This window comes from Coregonus lavaretus (assembly GCF_964263955.1).
Source record: "Coregonus lavaretus genome assembly, chromosome: 28".
Lineage (NCBI taxonomy): Eukaryota > Metazoa > Chordata > Actinopteri > Salmoniformes > Salmonidae > Coregonus > Coregonus lavaretus.
In genome coordinates, this window is record NC_140015.1 from 13,823,643 (window position 1) to 13,844,905 (window position 21,263).

General features: G+C 45.6%; 1 protein-coding gene across 1 annotated transcript in view; it reads right to left on the reverse strand.

Annotated features, from left to right (window-relative positions):
* Positions 1-21,258, reverse strand: part of LOC311103886 (SRC kinase signaling inhibitor 1-like) — a gene marked incomplete at its 5' end in the record, with an annotated part of 50,723 nt that extends 29,465 nt beyond the window's left edge. The window contains 3 exons of the mRNA XM_084145517.1: positions 7,479-7,677; positions 17,794-17,820; positions 21,217-21,258. Of these exons, the coding sequence (XP_084001643.1) occupies positions 7,479-7,677; positions 17,794-17,820; positions 21,217-21,258 (268 nt within the window). The remainder of the gene's footprint in view (positions 1-7,478; positions 7,678-17,793; positions 17,821-21,216) is intronic.
* Between the last annotated feature and the right edge of the window lie 5 nt (positions 21,259-21,263).

Below are 21,263 nucleotides of genomic sequence, written 5' to 3' on the forward strand. Positions count from 1 at the left end.
CAGCTCTACCCTTTAGCTCAGTGTGGATGTTGCCTGTAATCCATGGCTTCTGGTTGGGGTATGTACGTACGGTCACTGTGGGGATGACTTCATCGATGCACTTATTGATGAAGCCAGTGACTGATGTGGTGTACTCCTCAATGCTATCTGAAGAATCCCGGAACATTTTCCAGTCTGTGCTAGCAAAACAGTCCTGTAGCTTAGCATCTGCGTCATCTGACAACTTTTTTATTAACCGCCACAGCGGTTGGAACCAAAACTCTCCAATTTGGACTCCAGACCAAAGGACAAATTTCCACCGATCTAATGTCCATTGCTCGTGTTTCTTGGTCCAAGTAAGTCTCTTCTTCTTATTGTTGTCCTTTAGTAGTGGTTTCTTTGCAGCAATTCAACCATGAAAGCATGATTCACGCAGTCTCCTCTGAACAGTTGATGTTGAGATGTGTCTGTTACTTGAACTCTGTGAAGTACTTATTTGGGCTGCAATTTCTGAGGCTGGTAACTCTAATGGTCTTCCTTTCCTGTGGCAGTCCTCATGAGAGCCAGTTTCATCATAGCGCTTGATGGTTTTTGCGACTGCACACATTTTCTGTATTGACTGACCTTCATGTCTTAAAGTAATGTCATTTCTCTTTGATTATTTGAGCTGTTCTTGCCATAATATGGACTTGGTCTTTTACCATATAGGGCTATCTTCTATATACCCCACCCCTACCTTGTCACAACAAAACTGATTGGCTCAAACGCATTAAGAAGGAAATAAATTCCACAAATTAACTTTTAAAAGGCACACCTATTAATTGAAATGCATTCCAGGTGACTACCTCATGAATCTGGTTGAGAGAATGCCAAGAGTGTGCAAAGCTGTCATCAAGGTGTCACGCCCTGGCTCTAGGGACTCTTATATGTTGAGCCAGGGTGTTAGTTTCGACGTGTAGTTTTATGTTTCGTTTTCTATGTTCTTGTTCTAGTTTATGTGTTTCTATGTTGGCCGGGGTGGTTCCCAATTAGAGACAGCTGTGGCTCGTTGTCTCTGATTGGGTACCATACTTAGGCAGCCTTTTGTGCACTTGTCATTTGTGGGATCTTGTTCCGTGTAGGTTTGTGTTTATGACCGAGGACTTCACGTTTCGTTTTGTTGTTTTGTTGCTGTGTGTAAGTACTCAATAAAAGATGTACGCATTTCACGCTGCGCCTTGGTCCAATCATTACGACGATCGTGACACAAGGCAAATGGTGGCTACTTTGAAGAATCTCAAATATAAACTAGATTTTGATTTGTTTAACACTTTTTTGGTTACTACAATAGTAAAAATAAAGAAAAACCCTTGAATGAGTAGGTGTGTCCAAACTTTTGACTGGTACTGTATATGTCATGCAATGGCGGTCGGTGCCGTTTAAGATGAGGAAGGACGATCATTTATTTTATGAGCATGGCCTTGTTTCTATTACAGCATATTGGATGACTGTCATTCATATTCCATTCACACAGCTCAATGTAACATTGATAGGTTTAGGCTACTACATGAAACTCACATTTTACCTATACCCATCATGAAGTTGCTACAACCTAGCCTATGAATGAAGTTTACAACGTAGGTGTATAGGTCAAGATAAACATTTGAGTAATCAAGGTGACAGACAGTGGCACATTCAATACCGCCTTGCACACTTGCCTGCATCTAGCTGATCTAGGGTGTAATCTTTAGTCCAACAGTTGCAAACAAGATTTTCTATTGGACAAATTCAGGTATGTTTATCCCCGTTTCGTTCCGTTTGCTTCCACTTAAGAAAGGTTTTTTAACAGAATAGTTCACTTTCATAGCAGCCACATACAAACAGCATGATCACTTTCATGTTAATTCCTTCTCGCATTTACACACTGTCCTCCTGTCACCTTTTCCCTTCGCTTGTGGGCTTCAGTGCATAACACATCAGCTGTCTGCGACCAGGCAATAAAAACTTTCTAAGCCAAACCTTCATATCATGACCGCTAACCGCAGCCTACATTGTTGTCACCATATTAGCTAATGTCAGTCAACATAGCTACTAGAACTAACGCGTTAGTAAACCCACTACAATCATGCAGTACAGTGTACAGTTAGCAAGCAGTTTAGCAGTTACACCGGCAGGGGCAATAAATGAATAAAACCAAAAGCTAACCTTGATTTGGAAAAGTTCCAGTTTTGGATAGCCATAGCCAGTTAGCTAACATAGCATCCCTCTTTGTTTGAGCTGGGTGTTTGAGTAGGCTAAACTAGCTAGCTGCATTTGCTAGCTAAGTGAAAGTAAAAAAAAAAAAATACAACTAAATATAGCAATCTCTCTCTCTCTCTCTCTCTCTCTCTCTCTCTTGCTTCTCCTTCATTTTTAAGGAAATGCATTTTTTCAAAACTGTTCAACTATTGTCTTTCTCTCTCTTTGAGTCAACTACTTTTTATTATTTTTTATTTCACCTTTATTTAACCAGGTAAGCCAGTTGAGAACAGGTTCTCATTTACAACTGCGACCTGGCCAAGATAAAGCAAAGTAGTGCAATAAAAACAACACAGAGTTACATATGGGGTAAAAAACATAAAGTCAGAAATACAACAGAAAATATATATACAGTGTGTGCAAATGTAGCAAGTTATGGAGGTAAGGCAATAAATAGGCTATAGTGCAGAATAATTACAATAGTATTAACACTGGAATGCTAGATGTGCAAGAGATTATGTGCAAATAGAGATACTGGGGTGCAAAAGAGCAAAATAAATAACAATATAGGGATGAGGTAGTTGGGTGGGCTAATTTCAGATGGGCTGTGTACAGGTGCAGTGATCGGTAAGGTGCTCTGACAACTGATGCTTAAAGTTATTGAGGGAGATAAGAGTCTCCAGCTTCAGAGATTTTTGCAATTCGTTCCAGTCATTGGCAGCAGAGAACTGGAAGGAATGGCGGCCAAAGGAGGTGTTGGCTTTGGGAATGACCAGTGAGATATACCTGCTGGAGCGCAGACTACGGGTGGGTGCTGCTATGGTGACCAATGAGCTAAGATAAGGCGGGGATTTGCCTAGCAGTGATTTATAGATGGCCTGGAGCCAGTGGGTTTGACGACGAACATGTAGTGAGGACCAGCCAACAAGAGCGTACAGGTCACAGTGGTGGGTAGTGTATGGGGATGGGGCTTTGGAGACAAAACGGATGGCACTGTGATAGACTACATCCAATTTGCTGAGTAGAGTGTTGGAGGCTATTTTGTAAATGACATCGCCGAAGTCAAGGATCGGTAGGATAGTCAGTTTTACGAGGGCATGTTTGGCAGCATGAGTGAAGGAGGCTTTGTTGCGAAATAGGAAGCCGATTCTAGATTTAACTTTGGATTGGAGATTCTTTATGTGAGTCTGGAAGTTGAGTTTACAGTCTAACCAGACACCTAGGTATTTGTAGTTGTCCACATACTCTAGGTCAGACCCGTCGAGAGTGGTGATTCTAGTCGGGTGGGCGGGTGCCAGCAGCGTTCGATTGAAAAGCATGCATTTAGTTTTACTAGTGTTTAAGAGCAGTTGGAGGCTACTGAAGGATTGTTGTATGGCATTGAAGCTCGTTTGGAGGTTTGTTAACACAGTGTCCAATGAAGGGCCAGATGTATACAAAATGGTGTCGTCTGCGTAGAGGTGGATCTGAGAGTCACCAGCAGCAAGAGCGACATCATTGATATACACGGAGAAAAGTGTCGGCCCAAGAATTGAACCCTGTGGCACCCCCATAGAGACTGCCATAGGTCCAGACAACAGGCCCTCCGATTTGACACACTGAACTCTATCTGAGAAGTAGTTGGTGAACCAGGCGAGGCAGTCATTTGAGAAACCAAGGCTATTTAGTCTGCCAATAAGAATGCAGTGGTTGACAGAGTCGAAAGCCTTGGCCAGGTCGATGAAGACGGCTGCACAGTACTGTCTATTATCAATCGCGGTTATAATATCGTTTAGGACCTTGAGCGTGGCTGAAGTGCACCCGTGACCAGCTCGGAAACCGGATTGCATAGCGGAGAAGGTACGGTGGTATTCGAAATGGTCGATGATCTGTTTGTTAACTTGGCTTTCGAATACTTTCGAAAGGCAGGGCAGGATGGATATAGGTCTGTAGCAGTTTGGATCTAGAGTGTCACCCCCTTTGAAGAGGGGGATGACCGCGGCAGCTTTCCAATCTCTGGGGATCTCAGACGTTATGAAAGAGAGTTTGAACAGACTAGTAATAGGGGTTGCGACAATTTCGGCGGCTAGTTTTAGAAAGAAAGGGTCCAGATTGTCTAGCCCAGCTGATTTGTAGGGGTCCAGATTTTGCAGCGCTTTCAAAACATCAGCTGTCTGAATTTGTGTGAAGGAGAAGCGGGGGGGGGGCATGGGCAAGTTGCAGCAGAGGGTGCAGAGTTGGTGGCCGGGTTAGTGGTAGCCAGATGGAAAGCATGGCCAGCTGTAGCAAAATGCTTATTGAAATTCTCGATTATTGTAGATTTATCGGTGGTGATAGTGTTTCCTAGCCTCAGTGCAGTGGGCAGCTGGGAGGAAGTGCTCTTATTCTCCATGGACTTTACAGTGTCCCAAAACTTTTTGGAGTTAGTGCTACAGGATGCAAATTTCTGTTTGAAAAAGTTAGCCTTTGCTTTCCTGACTGCTTGTGTATATTGGTTCCTAACTTCCCTGAAAAGTTGCATATCGCGGGGGCTATTTGATGCTAATGCTGTACGCCACAGGATGTTTTTGTGCTGGTCAAGGGCAGTCAAGTCTGAGGAGAACCAGGGGCTATATCGGTTCTTAGTTCTGTATTTTTTGAATGGGGCATGTTTATTTAAGATTGAGAGGAAATTACTTTTAAGGAACAACCAGGCATCCTCTACTGACGGAATGAGATCTATATCCATCCAGGATACCTGGGCCAGGTCAATTAGGAAGGCCTCCTCGCTAAAGTGTTTTAGGGAGCGTTTGACAGTGATGAGGGGTGGTCGTTTGACCGCGGACCCGTTACGGACGCAGGCAATAAGGCAGTGATCGCTGAGATCCTGGTTGAAGACAGCTGAGGTGTATTTAGAGGGTATGTTAGTCAGGATGATATCTATGAGGGTACCCATGTTTACGGATTTAGGGTTGTACCTGGTAGGTTCGTTGATCATTTGCGTGAGGTTGAGGGCATCTAGCTTGGATTGTAGGATGGCTGGGGTATTAAGCATATCCCAATTTAGGTCACCAAGTAGTACAAACTCTGAGGATAAATGGGGGGCAATCAATTCACATATGGTGTCCAGGGCACAGCTGGGGGCTGAGGGGGGTCTGTAGCAAGCGGCAACAGTGAGAGACTTATTTCTGGAAAGGTGGATTTTTAGAAGTAGAAGCTCAAACTGTTTGGGCAAAGACCTGGATAGTATGATAGAGCTCTGCAGGCTATCTCTACAGTAGATTGCAACTCCACCCCCTTTGGCAGTTCTATCTAGACGGAAAATGTTATAGTTGGGGATGGAAATTTCAGAATTTTTGGTGGCCTTCCTGAGCCAGGATTCAGACACTGCTAGAACATCAGGGTTGGCAGAGTGTGCTAACGCAGTGAATAACTCAAACTTAGGAAGTAGACTTCTGATATTTATGTGCAAGAAACCAAGACTTTTGCGATTACAGAAGTCATCAAATGATAGCGCCTGGGGAGTAGGAGTGATACTGAGGGCTGCAGGGCCTGGGTTAGCCTCTACATCACCAGAGGAACAGAGGAGGACTAGAATAAGGATACGGCTAAAGGCTTTAAGAACTGGTCTTCTAGTGCGTTGGGTACATAGAATAAAGGGGGCAGATTTCCGGGTGTTATAGAAAAAGATTCAGGGCATTATGTACAGACAAGGATATGGAAGGATATGATTAAAGTGGAGGTAAACCTAAGCGTTGGGTAACAATGAAAGAGATAGCATCGCTGGAGGCATCAATTGAGTCGGTCTCCGCGTGTATAGGGGGAGGGGCAAAGGAGCTATCTAAGGCAGGTTTATCTAGGCTGGGGGGTCTACAGTGATATAGTACAATTAGAAATAACCGAAACAACAATAAACTAACCATGTTTGGGCTGAGGCTAAACATAAACAGGATGTAGTACCGTAAAAAGGAACAGTCCAGCAGATATCAGCTGTATAGCTGAGTTATCATAAGGTCCGGTGGTGAAGCACTAGTGAGTAAGAGGCCACGGCTAGCGTGTGCTAGCGGGCCAGGGCTAGCAGATGGATGGAATCTTCGTGGTTAACGTCGTAACCACATCAGACGATTTTGTCGGCAGACCAGTCGTGTAGGATCGGCGGGGCTCCGTGTCAACACTAGGTGGTCCCGTCCGGTTGACAGAGAGGTAGATAGCCGGGAGATGGGCCTAGCTCAGGATGATTAGCCAGACCACAGCGTCCGTTTTGTTGTAGCTAGCTGGTAGCGATGAATCCGGAGTTAAAGGTCCAGTGATTCCGGCGGAAAAACTGATATGTTCTGGGTCGATAACGCGCTGTGCAGACTGGCCGAATATCCGGTGATCAATGTCCAGTGATTAAAATTAATCCAGCAGAAAAAAAATCCAATGTTCTGGGTGAAACACCGCTAGCTGTGGCTAATAGCAAGTAGCTAGTTAGCTGGCTAGCTAGTTTCAACTGGAGATTCTAGATTCTAGATAAAGGTAAGTCAATAATAGAATCCGTTCCACATTGAGTGAGGCGGGTTGCAGGAAAGTATATCTTGTAGAAGGATGAAAAGTCTGATAGGGAAATATGTACGAAAAATAGGGTATTTACAGGCTATTTACAGACATACGATAAAAACACAACTGCACTACTACGCCATCTTGGAATGTGCCTCACCACATGTTATACACTGCAGTGCTAGCTAGCTGTAGTAGCTTATGCTTTCAGTACTAGATTACTTCTCTGATCCTTTGATTGGGTGGACAACATGTCAGTTCATGCTGCAAGAGCTCTGATAGGTTGGGAATGTCCTCTGGAAGTTGTCATAATAACTGTGTAAGTCTATGGAAGGGGGTGAGAAGCATGAGCCTCCTAGGTTTTGTATTGAAGTCAATGTACCAAGAGGAGGACAGAAACTAGCTGTCCCCCACCTACACCATGGTGCTACCCTACAGAGTGCTGTTGAGGCTACTGTAGACCTTCATTGCAAAACAGTGCGTTTTAATCAATTATTTGGTGGCATGTGAATATATTTAGTATAGTTTTATCCAAAAGGATAACTGTTTTAAAGTTTAACTATTTTTATTTTTATGGAATTCACTGAGCAGGATGGTCCTCCCCTTCCTCCACTGATCTCATGTACTGTATATTCTCTGTACAGTGTGTGGTGGGTCTCACATGGGGAGCGCTGTCTTACTGTAGCAGTTCTTGGTAAAGATTAAGACGTGATCATGTACACGTCATGTATAGTCTCTGTAATGTCTGGATCACATCTAGCTCCAGTGTGGGTGTTGGGTCTCACCTGGGGAGCGCAGCTTGTTCTGGCTGGCTGAGCGAGACAGGGGCAGACTCTGGCGGAAGCGGTTGGTTCGGCTGAACCCTAGGGGGATGTCAGCCTCAGACATGGTCTCAGCCAGAGACTCAGCTGAGGCAAAGGACAGCTTAGCAGCCTGGTCAGCTAGCCCAGACTGGGTGGACTGGGAGTGACGCGGGCTACGACTCTGGAGGAGAGAAAGAGAGAGAGAGTTTGTTTGGGGAGAGGAGAGGGAGAGAGAGGCAGATAGAATGGATTTGACAGAGAGTACAAACATGAAAGAGGTAACAAACAATATACAGATTATAAGACAAACAAACACAATTAAGATTGGCATAATGTATCAGCATGTCAGGACCAACATTCACACAACTGATGCCATCTTTCCTCTTTCTGATAGGGTGGGATGGAATAATGTGACGGTGCCTGTTGGTTCACCAATGCTGACAGCAGAAGGATACAGCAAGGCAGAGGTGCAGAACACAACACCTTCAGAACTGGGGATCCACTGAGGACCAGTAGGTAGGAATGGGGAAGATACAGAATAACCTGGTGGGCGCTGAGACCTATTTTAATGTTTTAAAGCTTATGTAAAGTTCTCTCTCCCTCTACACCTGCCTCCTCTCCCTATTGGTTGGGACCAGAGCTGTCTGGATTAGACAAGGCCATGTAGATCCAGATCAGGGCTGTCACTCTGGGTTTATTCTACTAGCTGGACCTGGCCTGGGCCCAGGCAGCATCTCTTCTTCCTCAGCTACTCTGCTGCTGCTGCAACTAGACAGTGTTCTGCCAGGCTGCTGTGTTCTGCTCAGTGAGCTGGCTCCCCTATCCCCACTGCCGGGTCTCCTCCAGCTCCCAGACTCCGTTAATGAGCTCCCAGAATGCTCGATGAGGACTGTTAGCTTTGCAGAGCCAGCCAGACACATTACAGTACAGTACAGTACCTACGCCCCTCGCTAGCCCCTCACACCAAGTAGAACACAACTTCTCCTCCGCTCTCTCTGCCGTTTTCTTCCCTCGTTCTGCTTTAATAAGACTTCAGCATGTTTTTTACGAGGCTCTCATTAATCTTGTATTTAGGAAGGCGAGACACAGCTTCACAGAGTGCTGTGCTCATTGACTCCCAGCAGTGCTCGCTTTGACAAATACACAGAACATGCATGCACATACACCACAGGAGGCTGCTGAAGACGGCTCATAATAATGTCTGGAAAGGAGCAAGTGGAATGGCTTCAAACACATTTGATACCATTCCGCTCCAGCCTTTAACACGAGCCCATCCTCCCCAATTAAGGTGCCACCAACCTCCTGTGACACACATACAAACTCACACACACACGTACTCACACACATGCACGCACACACGCATGCACTCACACATGGCACACACACGCACTGTTCATACTGCAACCACAAACATTTACACAGTGCAGTCACACACACAACCCCACAACAGAGTGGTGGCACTTGTAAATGACTGCACTGTTGGAACATAAGCATTTCGCTACACCTGCGATAACATCTGCTAAATATGTGTGCGCGACCAATAACATGATTTGATTTGATTTGGTGGGCAGGGCAGGGCAGGCAGACAGTGTCTGAGCACGCAGAAAGAGGGTGGTTCTGACGGATCGCCCCCACTGTGCTTTCTAATGGGGTCATTTGTCTTTAAGCAACGACCACACTGAGCAGGCAGCACAACAACACAGTCCATAGACCACACAGCAGCACATATATTGTACACACAGAACACACTGCACACACAATCCACACAAACACCAGCTCCAGTGAGCCAAGCAGAGCTCCAGGGCTAAATAAAACCAGAGCACAGATGGATAAAACAAAGCCATCATCTTGACTCAGCACAGCTAAAAGATACATGTCCTTTAGAAGAGTGAACACGTCAGTGAGCTGACGTTGAGCTAACACTACTCCCTGGAGTTTGTGTGTCTACATAACAGAGGATCTTTTCAACAAATCACACCGAACCGGTGAGACCATGCAAAATATCAAATAGAACTCAGGAGAAAGTGGAGAGAGGGAAACTAGCTCCATCTCGCTCTCACACACAGGAGAGAAGATCTGTTGCCAAACTCCAATCCAGCAACTCACCTAATGAGAATCTTTCACTTTAACTGTAGTTGGAAAAACAGGTGTGAGTCATTCTATTGTAGCTTGGAGAAACACTAAACACTTAAGAAACAAAGGTAGATTCCCCCAATGGAACAAAATATGTTCTCTCCATATGTTGGAGGAAAGAAACCATATCAACTTGGTGTTGTTGCCATAGCAACTCGCTGTTGGCTGGGCTCCCTGCCTGTGCCATTAAACCCCTACAACTCAACAAAAAAAAAAAAAAAAAAAAAAAAACATTGTAAAGTGGTTATCACACTGGCTATAAGGTGAATGCACCTATTTGTAAGTCGCTCTGGATAAGAGCGTCTGCTAAATGACGTAAATGTAAATGTAAATGTATGTAAAGGTGTCAGAGTGATATCCCACTGGGCACAATCGTTCAATGTAATTTCATTGAAATGGCGTGGAAACAACGTTGATTCAACTAGTGGGTGCCCATTCTCTCCTGTGCGTCATCATGGGCAGGTAAATGCACACACCATCTGCTAAGAGATCTCTAATGCTAGACACGCACTCTCTCTTCAGAGGAAAACAGTGGTTCCACCTCTTCCTCTTTTCTCTGCCCTCTCTCCCCCTCTCCCTCTCTCCCTCTCTCCCTCTCTCCCTATCATCCTATGGTGTCAATCCAGGCTTTTTCAATAGCACTCAATTACTGTGAGAAGACTACATTCTTATAATACAACGGAGGAAGAAATGAACAAGGAGAAAACAAGATGATCTTACAAGAAATATAATTCAATGGAAAGGAGGACACAGCAGGCTGCAACATACCTAGGGCTATGAACTGCATTCAATCCAACAACAAACCCCATCTCTCTCTCCTTTTCTCTCTCTCTCCCTCCCTCTCAGTTTCTCTCTATTTTGTCTCTTGTTCGCACAAAGAGTGGGTCAGGTTTAAGGTCAGTGTCATGGTTGTGTTTAAGTGCTTGTTATAGGTTGAGAGGCTGAAGTTAATGGTTGGGGGCAAGGCCATACAGAGAAAACAGATAGCTGTTGGAGTCAAGTCCACCAATGGAGGATCACATGACAGGGGGTGACGGTCTCTGGTTTCTCTTTAGCTGTTAATTACCATGGTGATAAGTGATAAGACATTCCACTGAGAGTTTATTAGTCAGAAAGAGAGAAAGAGACATTCTCACTATTCTCAGATCTGAGAAGAATCTGTCTTACCATGGATCGTTGCTAGAGAGATGTTTATTAACCCATAAGAGTCTAAGCCTTGTTTAAGATGGGGTGGGGGGGAGAAGGGGGGGTTCTACTAAGCTATATGGAATTGTTTTAAGAAGCTCATACCAAGGATCATTTTGCTATTTGATTTTGAAGTGTCAAAATAATCTAGAAGTGTTTTATGGCCTTATTGCTATTAGCCCATACATTGAATAACAGATTCACTACATGGAACAACAGATAGTCCCCCCCAAAAAATCGAAAGGAAATATGTTCTGAAGTGTCTGTCCTATATCTGAGAGATATAAGAAAGATCAGGAAACATTATTATTATTCTTTTTTTTAAACATGTATTTAACCCCTTATTGTTGGTACTAAACAGTCTTCATATATACTTCAATACATTTTTTCAACTGGTACCGGGGGACCTTCAGACGAGTCTTGTGAGGCCTGTGGGCGTCATTGAGCAAAACAACCAACATGTACGTGTTCGTGAGAGTCTCACCTTTCCACAGAGCCACTCCTCACACCTCTCTTCTGCTATCCCCCTTCTATTATCTGCCCTTTTCAAGCACTTTTCCTTTTTCATACACTGACTATACCAAACATTAGGAACACCTTACTAATATTGAGTTGCCCTCAGAACAGTCTCAATTTGTCAGGGCATGGACTCTACAAGGTGTCGAAAGCGTTCCACAGGGATGCTGGCCCATGTTGACTCCAATGCTTCTCACAGGTGTGTCAAATTGGCTGGATGTCCTTTGGGTGGTGGACCATTCTTGATACACATGGGAAACTGTTGAGCGTGAAAAACCTAGCAGTGTTACAGTTCTTGACACAAACCGGTGCACCTGGCACCTACTACCATACTCCGTTCAAAGGCACTTACATTTTTTGTCTTGCCCATTCACCCTCTGAAGGGCACTCATCCACAATACATGTCTCAATAGTCTCAAGGCTTAAAAATCCTTCTTTAACCTGTTTTCTCCACTTCATCTATACTGATTGAAATAGATTTAACAGGTGACATCAATAAGGGATCATAGCTTTCACCTGGATTCACCTGGTCAGTCTGTGTCATGAGTACAGTGAGGGAAAAAAGTATTTGATCCCCTGCTGATTTTGTACGTTTGCCCACTGACAAAGAAATGATCAGTCTATAATTTTAATGGTAGGTTTATTTGAACAGTGAGAGACAGAATAACAACAACAAAATCCAGAAAAACGCATGTCAAAAATGTTATACATTGATTTGCATTTAAATAAGGGAAATAAGTATTTGACCCCCTCTCAATCAGAAAGATTTCTGGCTCCCAGGTGTCTTTTATACAGGTAACGAGCTGAGATTAGGAGCACATTCTTAAAGGGAGTGCTCCTAATCTCAGCTTGTTACCTGTATAAAAGACACCTGTCCACAGAAGCAATCAATCAATCAGATTCCAATCTCTCCACCATGGCCATGACCAAAGAGCTCTCCAAGGATGTCAGGGACAAGATTGTAGACCTACACAAGGCTGGAATGGGCTACAAGACCATCGCCAAGCAGCTTGGTGAGAAGGTGACAACAGTTGGTGCGATTATTCGCAAATGGAAGAAACACAAAATAACTGTCAATCTCCCTCGGCCTGGGGCTCCATGCAAGATCTCACCTTGTGGAGTTGCAATGATCATGAGAACGGTGAGGAATCAGCCCAGAACTACACAGGAGGATCTTGTCAATGATCAGGCAGCTGGGACTATAGTCACCAAGAACACAATTGGTAACACACTACGCCGTGAAGGACTGAAATCCTGCAGCGCCCGCAAGGTCCCCCTGCTCGAGGAGTGGGACAAAATCCCTCCTGAGATGTGTGCAAACCTGGTGGCCAACTACAAGAAACGTCTGACCTCTGTGATTGCCTACAAGGGTTTTGCCACCAAGTACTAAGTCATGTTTTGCAGAGGGGTCAAATGCTTATTTCCCTCATTAAAATGCAAATCAATTTATAACATTTTAGACATGCGTTTTTCAGGATTTTTTGTTGTTGTTATTCTGTCTCTCACTGTTCAAATAAACCTACCATTAGAATTATAGACTGATCATTTCTTTGTCAGTGGGCAAATGTACAAAATCAGAAGGGGATCAAATACTTTTTTCCCCTCACTGTAGGTGTTCTTAATGTTTTGTATACTCAGTGTATGTCTTTCTCCTTTCCCTCCCCATCTCTCTCTCTCTCTCTCTCTCTCTCTCTCTCTCTCTCTCTCTCTCTCTCTCTCTCTCTCTCTCTCTCTCTCTCTCTCTCTCTCTCTCTCTCTCTCTCTCTCTCTCTCTCTCCACAATCTCTCTCCACAATCTCTCTCTGTGCCATCTTTCCCCTCCCTTTCCTGCTCTGTCGCTCACACCCCTCAGAGCGTCATCAGTTTTTAATCCGTCTCAAAAGTAGCTTCTCATTCTGGCTGTCTGGGTCTCTCTATGTCAACACCTCCGTTTCTGGACAGCTCTCAAAGCAGCCTCTACTCCTTCTCCTGCTGAATTCTATGTCTGTTTGAACAGCCCTGCTCTCATACACACTCGCTCTCTCTCCACACTTTGTGCTATTTCACCAAACAGGGAGAGAAGAGCCTGGAAAACAAGCAAGCCTACGACCTCCTCAAAAAATTGGAAACAAAAATTACCCCCCTCTTACTCCTCACTTACTCTTTTCCTCTATCTCTGGCTTTCACTCTCGCCGTCTATCTCTCGGGCAGAATACGAGCCCCCCCCCCCCCCCCCCCCCTAATGCGAGCCTGCTCCCCCCCACCCTCTCTCCTTGGCCGAGCTCAGTCTCTTTATAACACGGGGAGTCATCAATGCATGGAAGAAATTGCTCTGCCAAATTGCGCTGGATTGTTCACTGATGCGATCTGCTCGCTCGGCAGGAGAGTGAGGAAAATGGCGTACTCTGGGAGGGATGATGACTGAGATGGCTGGTAGTCTTCTTTGCTGAGGAAAAATAGAAAAGGGGCCAGGCCAGTAGAATACATACATACCAGACCAGGGTTAAAATACGTGTGTATTTTGAGTATCTGTTATTTAAATACTTTTTCTTCTGTGTATTTGAGTATTTTAATATTCACAGCCCAAAACAAGTACTTTTATTTGAGTTTTTGAATGGTTATTTGTAAAAAAAAACAAAACAAATAGTCGACCAAATTGTAATTGAAAGTCTTTTCAAATACTTATTTCAAATAATAAATGCATGGGAGTGTATTTGTGTCACGACTTCCGCCGAAGCTGCCTCCCCTCCTTGTTCAGGCAGGCTTCGGCGTTCGTCATCACCGGAGTACTAACCACTGCCGCCCCAATCATCATCACAATTGTCTTGTCAATCACACACACCTGGTTCTATTCCCCTAATTAGTCTGTGTATAAGTGTTCCCTCTGCCCCCTTGTCCTTGTGGGTGATTGTTTATTGTGGAGTTTAGTGAAGCTCGGTGGAGCTTGTGTATTTTGTATCGACGGGAGTATTTTCACGTGTGCCTTGTATTTTCCTGTGCACCTGTTTTGTGCCCTGGAGTGTGTTGGACGCATTTCTGCGTAAACCTGTATTTTGCGGATTAAAGCCTGTTATTCTGTAATTTACCCTCCCGCGCCTGACTCCTTCAACACCACCTTATCACAGAATCACCCACCCGAATATGGAGTCAGCGGGAGAAGAGCGCATGCCTGGAGTCGTGGCACGGGTCCAGGAGCATTCCACGATGCTGACCAGCTTGGGGGAAGCGATGGATCGGGTTCTTCAGGTCATCCAACGCCTGGAGAGGAGAGGACCCGATCTGTCGAGACCAGCTGGCCAACCGGATCCAGCCACCTACACCCCAGCACCCGGAGGGATCCAGATATCCCGACCACGGGCATTTGATGGGATGACAGTGCTGTGCCAGGGATTCCTCCTCCAATTGGAGCTTTACTTCACCAGCATCAGGCCGGAACCATCGGAGCGGGAGAAGGTGTCCGTCCTCGTTTCCTGCGGGAAAGCCCTGGAGTGGGCCAACACGGTGTGGAACGAAGGAGGAGCCGCATTGGTGGACTACAGGGAGTTCGCTCGCCTCTTTTGGCGGTCTTTGATCACCCGCCCGAGGGTAGAGAGGCGGGTGAGCGACTGGTCCATCTGAGGCAGGGGACGAGGACCGCGCAGCACTTCGTGTTGGAGTTTCGGACGCTGGCAGCGGGGTCCGGGTGGAACGAGTTGGCCCTGATCGACCATTTCCGGTGCCATCTGCGGGAGGACATCATACGGGAGCTAGCCTGCCGAGACACCATGTTGTCCTTCAACAAACTGGTGGACATGGCCATTCGTTTGGACAACCTGCTGGCAGCCAGAGGACGTCCTGGTGGGGGTCTGCCCGTTTTCACCCCAGACGACTCGGATCCCGAGCCGATGGAGCTTGGTGGAGCCGCCGGCCAAGAGAGCGGAGGAGGACAGCGACAGTGCCACTCTGGTGGCACAAAGGGACAATACACCACACATCGTAGTCAACACTCTTTTGGGCCGGGAGGCGGCAGGCAGGGCACTCACACATCACCCCAGGTATCGAACACCCACACTTGTTCAGAGCCCACTGCTGCACACTGTATCCTACCTATCCACTTTCCCGATCTCATGGTAGTTCCCCAGTGTAAGGCACTAGTCGATTCAGGCGCAGCTGGGAACTTTATGGGCATCCGCACGCCGTCAAGGCATAACATTGGTTCCCCTATCCATTCCACTCCCCATCAGAGCACTCGATAGTCGACCAATAGGGTCCGGGTTTGTTACGGAAGTCACGATACCAGTCACCATGATCACCTAGGAGACTCATTTTGAGCAGGTAATTTTTTCGATTATTAAATCTCCTGCTTTCCCTGTGGTATTAGGTATCCCTTGGCTAGCACTCCACAACCCCACCTTCTCATGGCCGCAGAGGGCTCTCACGGGGTGGTCGCGAGAGTGTCAGGGTAGGTGTCTAGGTGTTTCCGTTGGTGCAACCACGGTGGAAAGTCCAGACAGTACCTCCACCGTGCGCATTCCCCCTGAATACCTCGATCTGGCGCAAACGTTCTCTAAAACGCAGGTGACTAAATTACCACCTCATCGGGCGGGGGATTGCGCAATAAAACTCGGGGGGGGGGGGCTACTATCACCACTTCGGCCGAGGCTGCCTCCTCTGCTTGTTCGGGCAGGCTTCGGCGTTCGTCGTCACCGGAGTACTAACCACTGCCACCCCAATCATCATCACAATTGTCTTGTCTCGTCATCACACACCTGGTTCTAATCCCCTAATTAGTCGGTGTATAAGTGTTTCCTCTGCCCCCTTGTCCTTGTGGGTGATTGTTTATTGTGAAGGTTAGTGAAGCTCGGTGGAGCTCGTGTATTTTGTTAGATGGGAGATTTTTCCCGTGTGCCTTGTATTTTCCAGTGCACCTGTTTTGTGCCCTGGAGTGTGTTTGACGCATTTGTGTGTAAACCTGTATTTTGCGGATTAAAGCCTGTTATTCTGTGATTTAACCTCCTGCGCCTGACTCCTTATCACAATTTGAGTCAGTGTATTGGAGCATTTTCAAATTCTTTCCAAGTGTATTTCAAAATACATTCCAATATTCAACTACTTGTTTAAAAAAAAATAAAGGTTATCTGAATACTTGTTTTGAAATGTACTGAAAAGTAATTGAAATACCTGAAATAGTATTTTAACTCAGGTCTGATACAGACAGCAAAGAAAACTCTATAGGGCTGGATTCTACCACTTCTTCTTATCACCTGTTCTCCTCCTTCACTTAATTCTGTCTAATTCAGCTTGTTGAGAATGTGACTCATTCAGTAGGCTTTTAATGATATTAATCTTCAGATTTAGACACTGTGATGTAATTTATGTGGAGGAGCACTGGAGAAGTGGGCAAGCATTATTCAACAAGCACTTGATCAAATATTTCCATGAGTCATGGAAGTAGAAAAATGAAGAGAAAATCTAATATTGTGACAGCGATTTGATGACTGTCTAATTTCAGCGGGCAGTCAAGCCAAGAAAAGAGCCTGTCTGACTGACTGCCTCTGATTAGAGTTTGTTTGGAGTGCAAAGAAAAATGTCTCGAGGTCAGAGGGTTTTTAAAGCTTTTTTGGACAGTGTAATAATTACATAGCTGTGTGGTAGATGGGTCAGGAATCTGGATATCGATATCTGGTGACATTTCCACCCTGTCCAGATGATATTTCAGGGAAGCATAAACCTCAGACGAGGCCTCTTCCCACACAGATGTCAATACTTCCTGAAAGCCTCTCTGTGTAGATCCATGCTGTGCCTCAGCAGCAACTGGACAACATGTATGAAATATAACCCTCAACGGAGCTCATTTACACCCTGTAAACCATGTTAGCTCACATAGATCCACAGCATGACACATACACATAAACTCCATCTACTCCAACTACCTCAATGTCACACGCAAAACAGATATACCCTCACTGATGCATCCGCAGGCAAGACAGAACAGAAACAATACATGACATATAACTGTACATTTATCCTCAATACTGCATATCTAACCTCAAAGCATGTCAGTAAAATCTAAGGACATCTGAGACATGTCAAAGCAATATTTCCACAATGCAATAAGGCACTGTAATGTCTTCTTAACGTCTCAGTTAGCCTGAGTAATACTCTAGCAAGGTCACATGGATGTTAGCCATTAGCTGACTGACTGACTGACTGAGGTGGCATTAATCCTGGGAGAATCATTTCCTGCAGATTAAATGGAGCTTGAAGGCTTTAAGCTGCTGCCGCCGCCTGAGACTCAAGAGATGCCAACTGAGAGTCTGCGTGCCAGCGGTGCGACGGGCACAGGGCTGCTGCAGAAACCAGGCAGAGAGAGAGAGATGTGCCACAGGAGCCTGGGGTGGTACACACACACACCCACACACACACAAATACACACAACAAGAACACACCACAGTGGATGGAGAAACCAAACTGACACAGCGACACTGTCACTTACAGCACTGACCTTAAAGCTCCAGTAGTTGGGTTGTTGCTGGGGAGAGACAAAAAGAAAGAAAGAGAGAAAATAAAAGAGAGAGAGAGAGAGAGAGAGAGAGAGAGAGACAGACAGACAGACAGAGAGAGAGAGAGGGGGGGGGGGGTGTTAGACATTTACTCTCAAGTATCTGACAACTAATAATAAAAGTAACTCTTGGAGAAATTGCTTGATGGGTGAGGGAGAGAGAGAGACAGAGAGAGAGATGGAGAAAGAGATGGAGAGAAGAGGAGAGATAGAGAGAGTGGCTGAAATACGTAACCCAAAAGCCCTTGACAGTGACACTCCAGCATCAAATGCTCTTAGAAGTGTGACCATTCCCAGCCCAAAATATGCTGCACACACCCTACTTGCCCACTTCCCACACACACACACACAAAGCACAGACACACACACACACACTCATACACACACACTATCCCAAGCATCATGTCATTATCCTCCATCAGAGCCAACACAGAACATATTGACAGCCCATTAAGGGAATCGTTAATACAACAAGAAGGTTACAATGTTCTTAGTAATTGATTTGCATTAGGTGTTGTGGATGTGGGCAGGAGGGGGTGAGGGGGGGATCTGTTTGTGAATGTAATGTTACAACTCAAACCAAGTAGGAACTAGCTACAGGCTGTGGCTTTTGACAGGATTAAATGAAAGAAGTGAAATTGAATTAAACAGGCCACTCTGTCAGTCGTTCAGATATTGGCCTGTCTCCCAGACTTCTCCATCATCCATCGGCAGACAGGCCCCCTCTCTCTCTCCTTTTCTCTTCGTTTCTGCTCCCTCTCTCCACCTGCCTCTCTCTCTCTAGCCATCTGATATTCTCTACCTAACCCTTTCTCAGTGTTTCTTTTCGATATCACCTCATCATATTTTTATTATGGACATCAGAAAGAGTTCATTTACAACTGATTGTTACTTTATCATCTCCCCGTCTGTCTCTCACCCAGCGTAGTAATTTATAATAGATGACCGACATTCATTTAACTATGAAAACCAAGGCAGCTAGCTAGCTGGAGAGCTGGTTATGGCTGATGGGAATCCCCCCTGACCTAGATGATACCAGTCTCTCTAAGCCTAAGGTGTTCCTCCCTCTATCTCTCTCATTGACACAGTGTTAAACAGTCCTGCAGGGCTTGGCTATGGACTAGGGAGGCAGCATGGTGTACAGGGCAGGAAGGCACACTGACACAATAGTAGCTACCTCTACACCCCATGCTGATCAATGGAGCTGCATTTTTCATGATCCGGTCGAGACTAAGTGATGACCTGGAGAGAGTGACAATATATGACCACAGGGCACCGGGTAGCACCGCTAAGACTCCCTGCCATGGCAACAACTACACCCACAGCTTCAAAGTGACCCTGGATCTCTGTGTTCTCCCAGAGGGACAATATACGCCCACAGGACAGCGACAAAATGCCTTGCCATGGCAACAACAACTAGCCTGTTACCAGACCTGTTTGTGACAGGAATCAGCTATACAGCACAAACATGCTTGGAACCAGGATACACAACAGTCTGGAACTTTCTGTTTCTCTGAATCACATAGGTGGCTGCTGATTATATATGCGGATGAGCCTCCCTGATAAGTTAACCTTTTCTTTGCATTACAGGATGGATGGGGCATGAGTTAAAATAAAAGGTTGGGATTGAGTTCATTGTAATGTCTAGCATTGTCAGAACAGGCTAGAACGATCAGATCCAGGAAGACCTAGTTTTGCTTTCACTGACACAAAATAATTCATTTACTGGGGAGCTGGATGTTACTAATGTCAAAACAATTATCTCTATAGGATAACCTTGATGTAACTCGGAGTCTACTAGAGAACACATTCAGTTAAACTCTGGTCTCTTGGCTGCTCTCATTTCTCTCTATTCTATAAGTGACTTAAATTATATTCTATTGGTTTTATGTTGGAGGTCAGGTGAACCAAAGCTTTGTGCCTGTGTGTCGGCAGGATGGAAATGTGTGTGTGTGTGTGTGTCCATGTGGAAAGTAGGTCATGACTAGACTAGGAGGTAGGCTCTACTGCCTGTGGGATGGGCTGGGTTAGATTCTACCTGCTCATGTGGCAGTCAGTCATTCAGTCTAGACTGCCTGGGCTCAGGGGTTGCCCCTGACAACCCTGGAACTAACTGACAGACAGATGCTCAGAGGCAGCATTTCTGCAAGTGAATAACTCTTGAATAATGTTGTTTTCCTCACAGACTAGAAATGTGAGAATGTTTATTGTGCATGTGCCTGTTCTGTGGGCTGTCATGTAATGAGTCTTGTTTACAGATCTAAGGTCAGAGTAAACAGCCTCTCTTTCTCCACCATTTCAGCTCCTGTTGTTGTTTGAACTGCACCTTGATTGGCCATCCTACAGATTGGACTTTGAGTCGCAAATACTGCTGCCGTGTGATAGATAGCACAGGTCAGTGGATTCTAAGGTAACAACAACACTATGCTTTCAGTACTATAAAGCTGTTTTGTTTACCTTGAAGTATAGTTTCTGACCAATTATAACCTTTATATACAGCATACTAATTGAAAATAAATGAACCCCCCAAAACTCCCACTCTGTGCCAAACCCCTCTCAGCATACCTAGACAAGTCAACACTTTGCAGCCACCTCCTCAGCCCCAGATGTGTCATAGTCACCACACACCAGTCATCCATACTAGCTAATACATACAGTATGACTCCACCAGCAGCCCTAGTACTAAGCTGAAACATCTTTATCCCCCCAGTTACCACACACCCCTGCTGAATTACATATGTACTACCCATGTGTTTCAGGTTGCAGACCTGCCTGCACCTCCATGCAGGATTAGAGGTGGGGACCAGGGATTAAATGTATGCTGTTAACCCTCCCCCTCCTCCTCCCTCTCCCATCTATCTCTCCCCTGCCATGGTGTACATACACAAACACGAAAACACACATACACCACAACCCCTCCAGCCTCACTGTCCTGTGTAAACACACACACACACACTGCACCTCTGTGTGGGAGAGGGCCATAGGCAGGCAGGGTTCTCTGACAGAAGGACAGAGCCTCACAGACTGGAGCTCCGTTCTGCCTGACCTGCATGCAAAGCAGGCTGCGCTCTCTCCTTTCCTCCCCCCCCCCCCCTCCTCATTCCGTCATTCTCTCACTCAGTCTCTCTCGCTCTATTCCTCAATCTTTCTCCCAGTCAGTCTACCTCCATCTCTCTCCATACACCTGTACACACACATATACACACTCTACAAGAATGTCGCCTTACACCTGCCAAACGCATGAAGCCTGTCACCACAACAACCACAACAAACATAGACCAGTCCTGCCTTGACATACGAGACCCCCTCCAGACCTACACACACTCCTCCCTCACTAAACACCCCCCATCCTCCCCCAGCTCTCACCTGCAGCACACCTGTCCTCCTCTCCTCTCTCCTCTCCAGTCTCACCA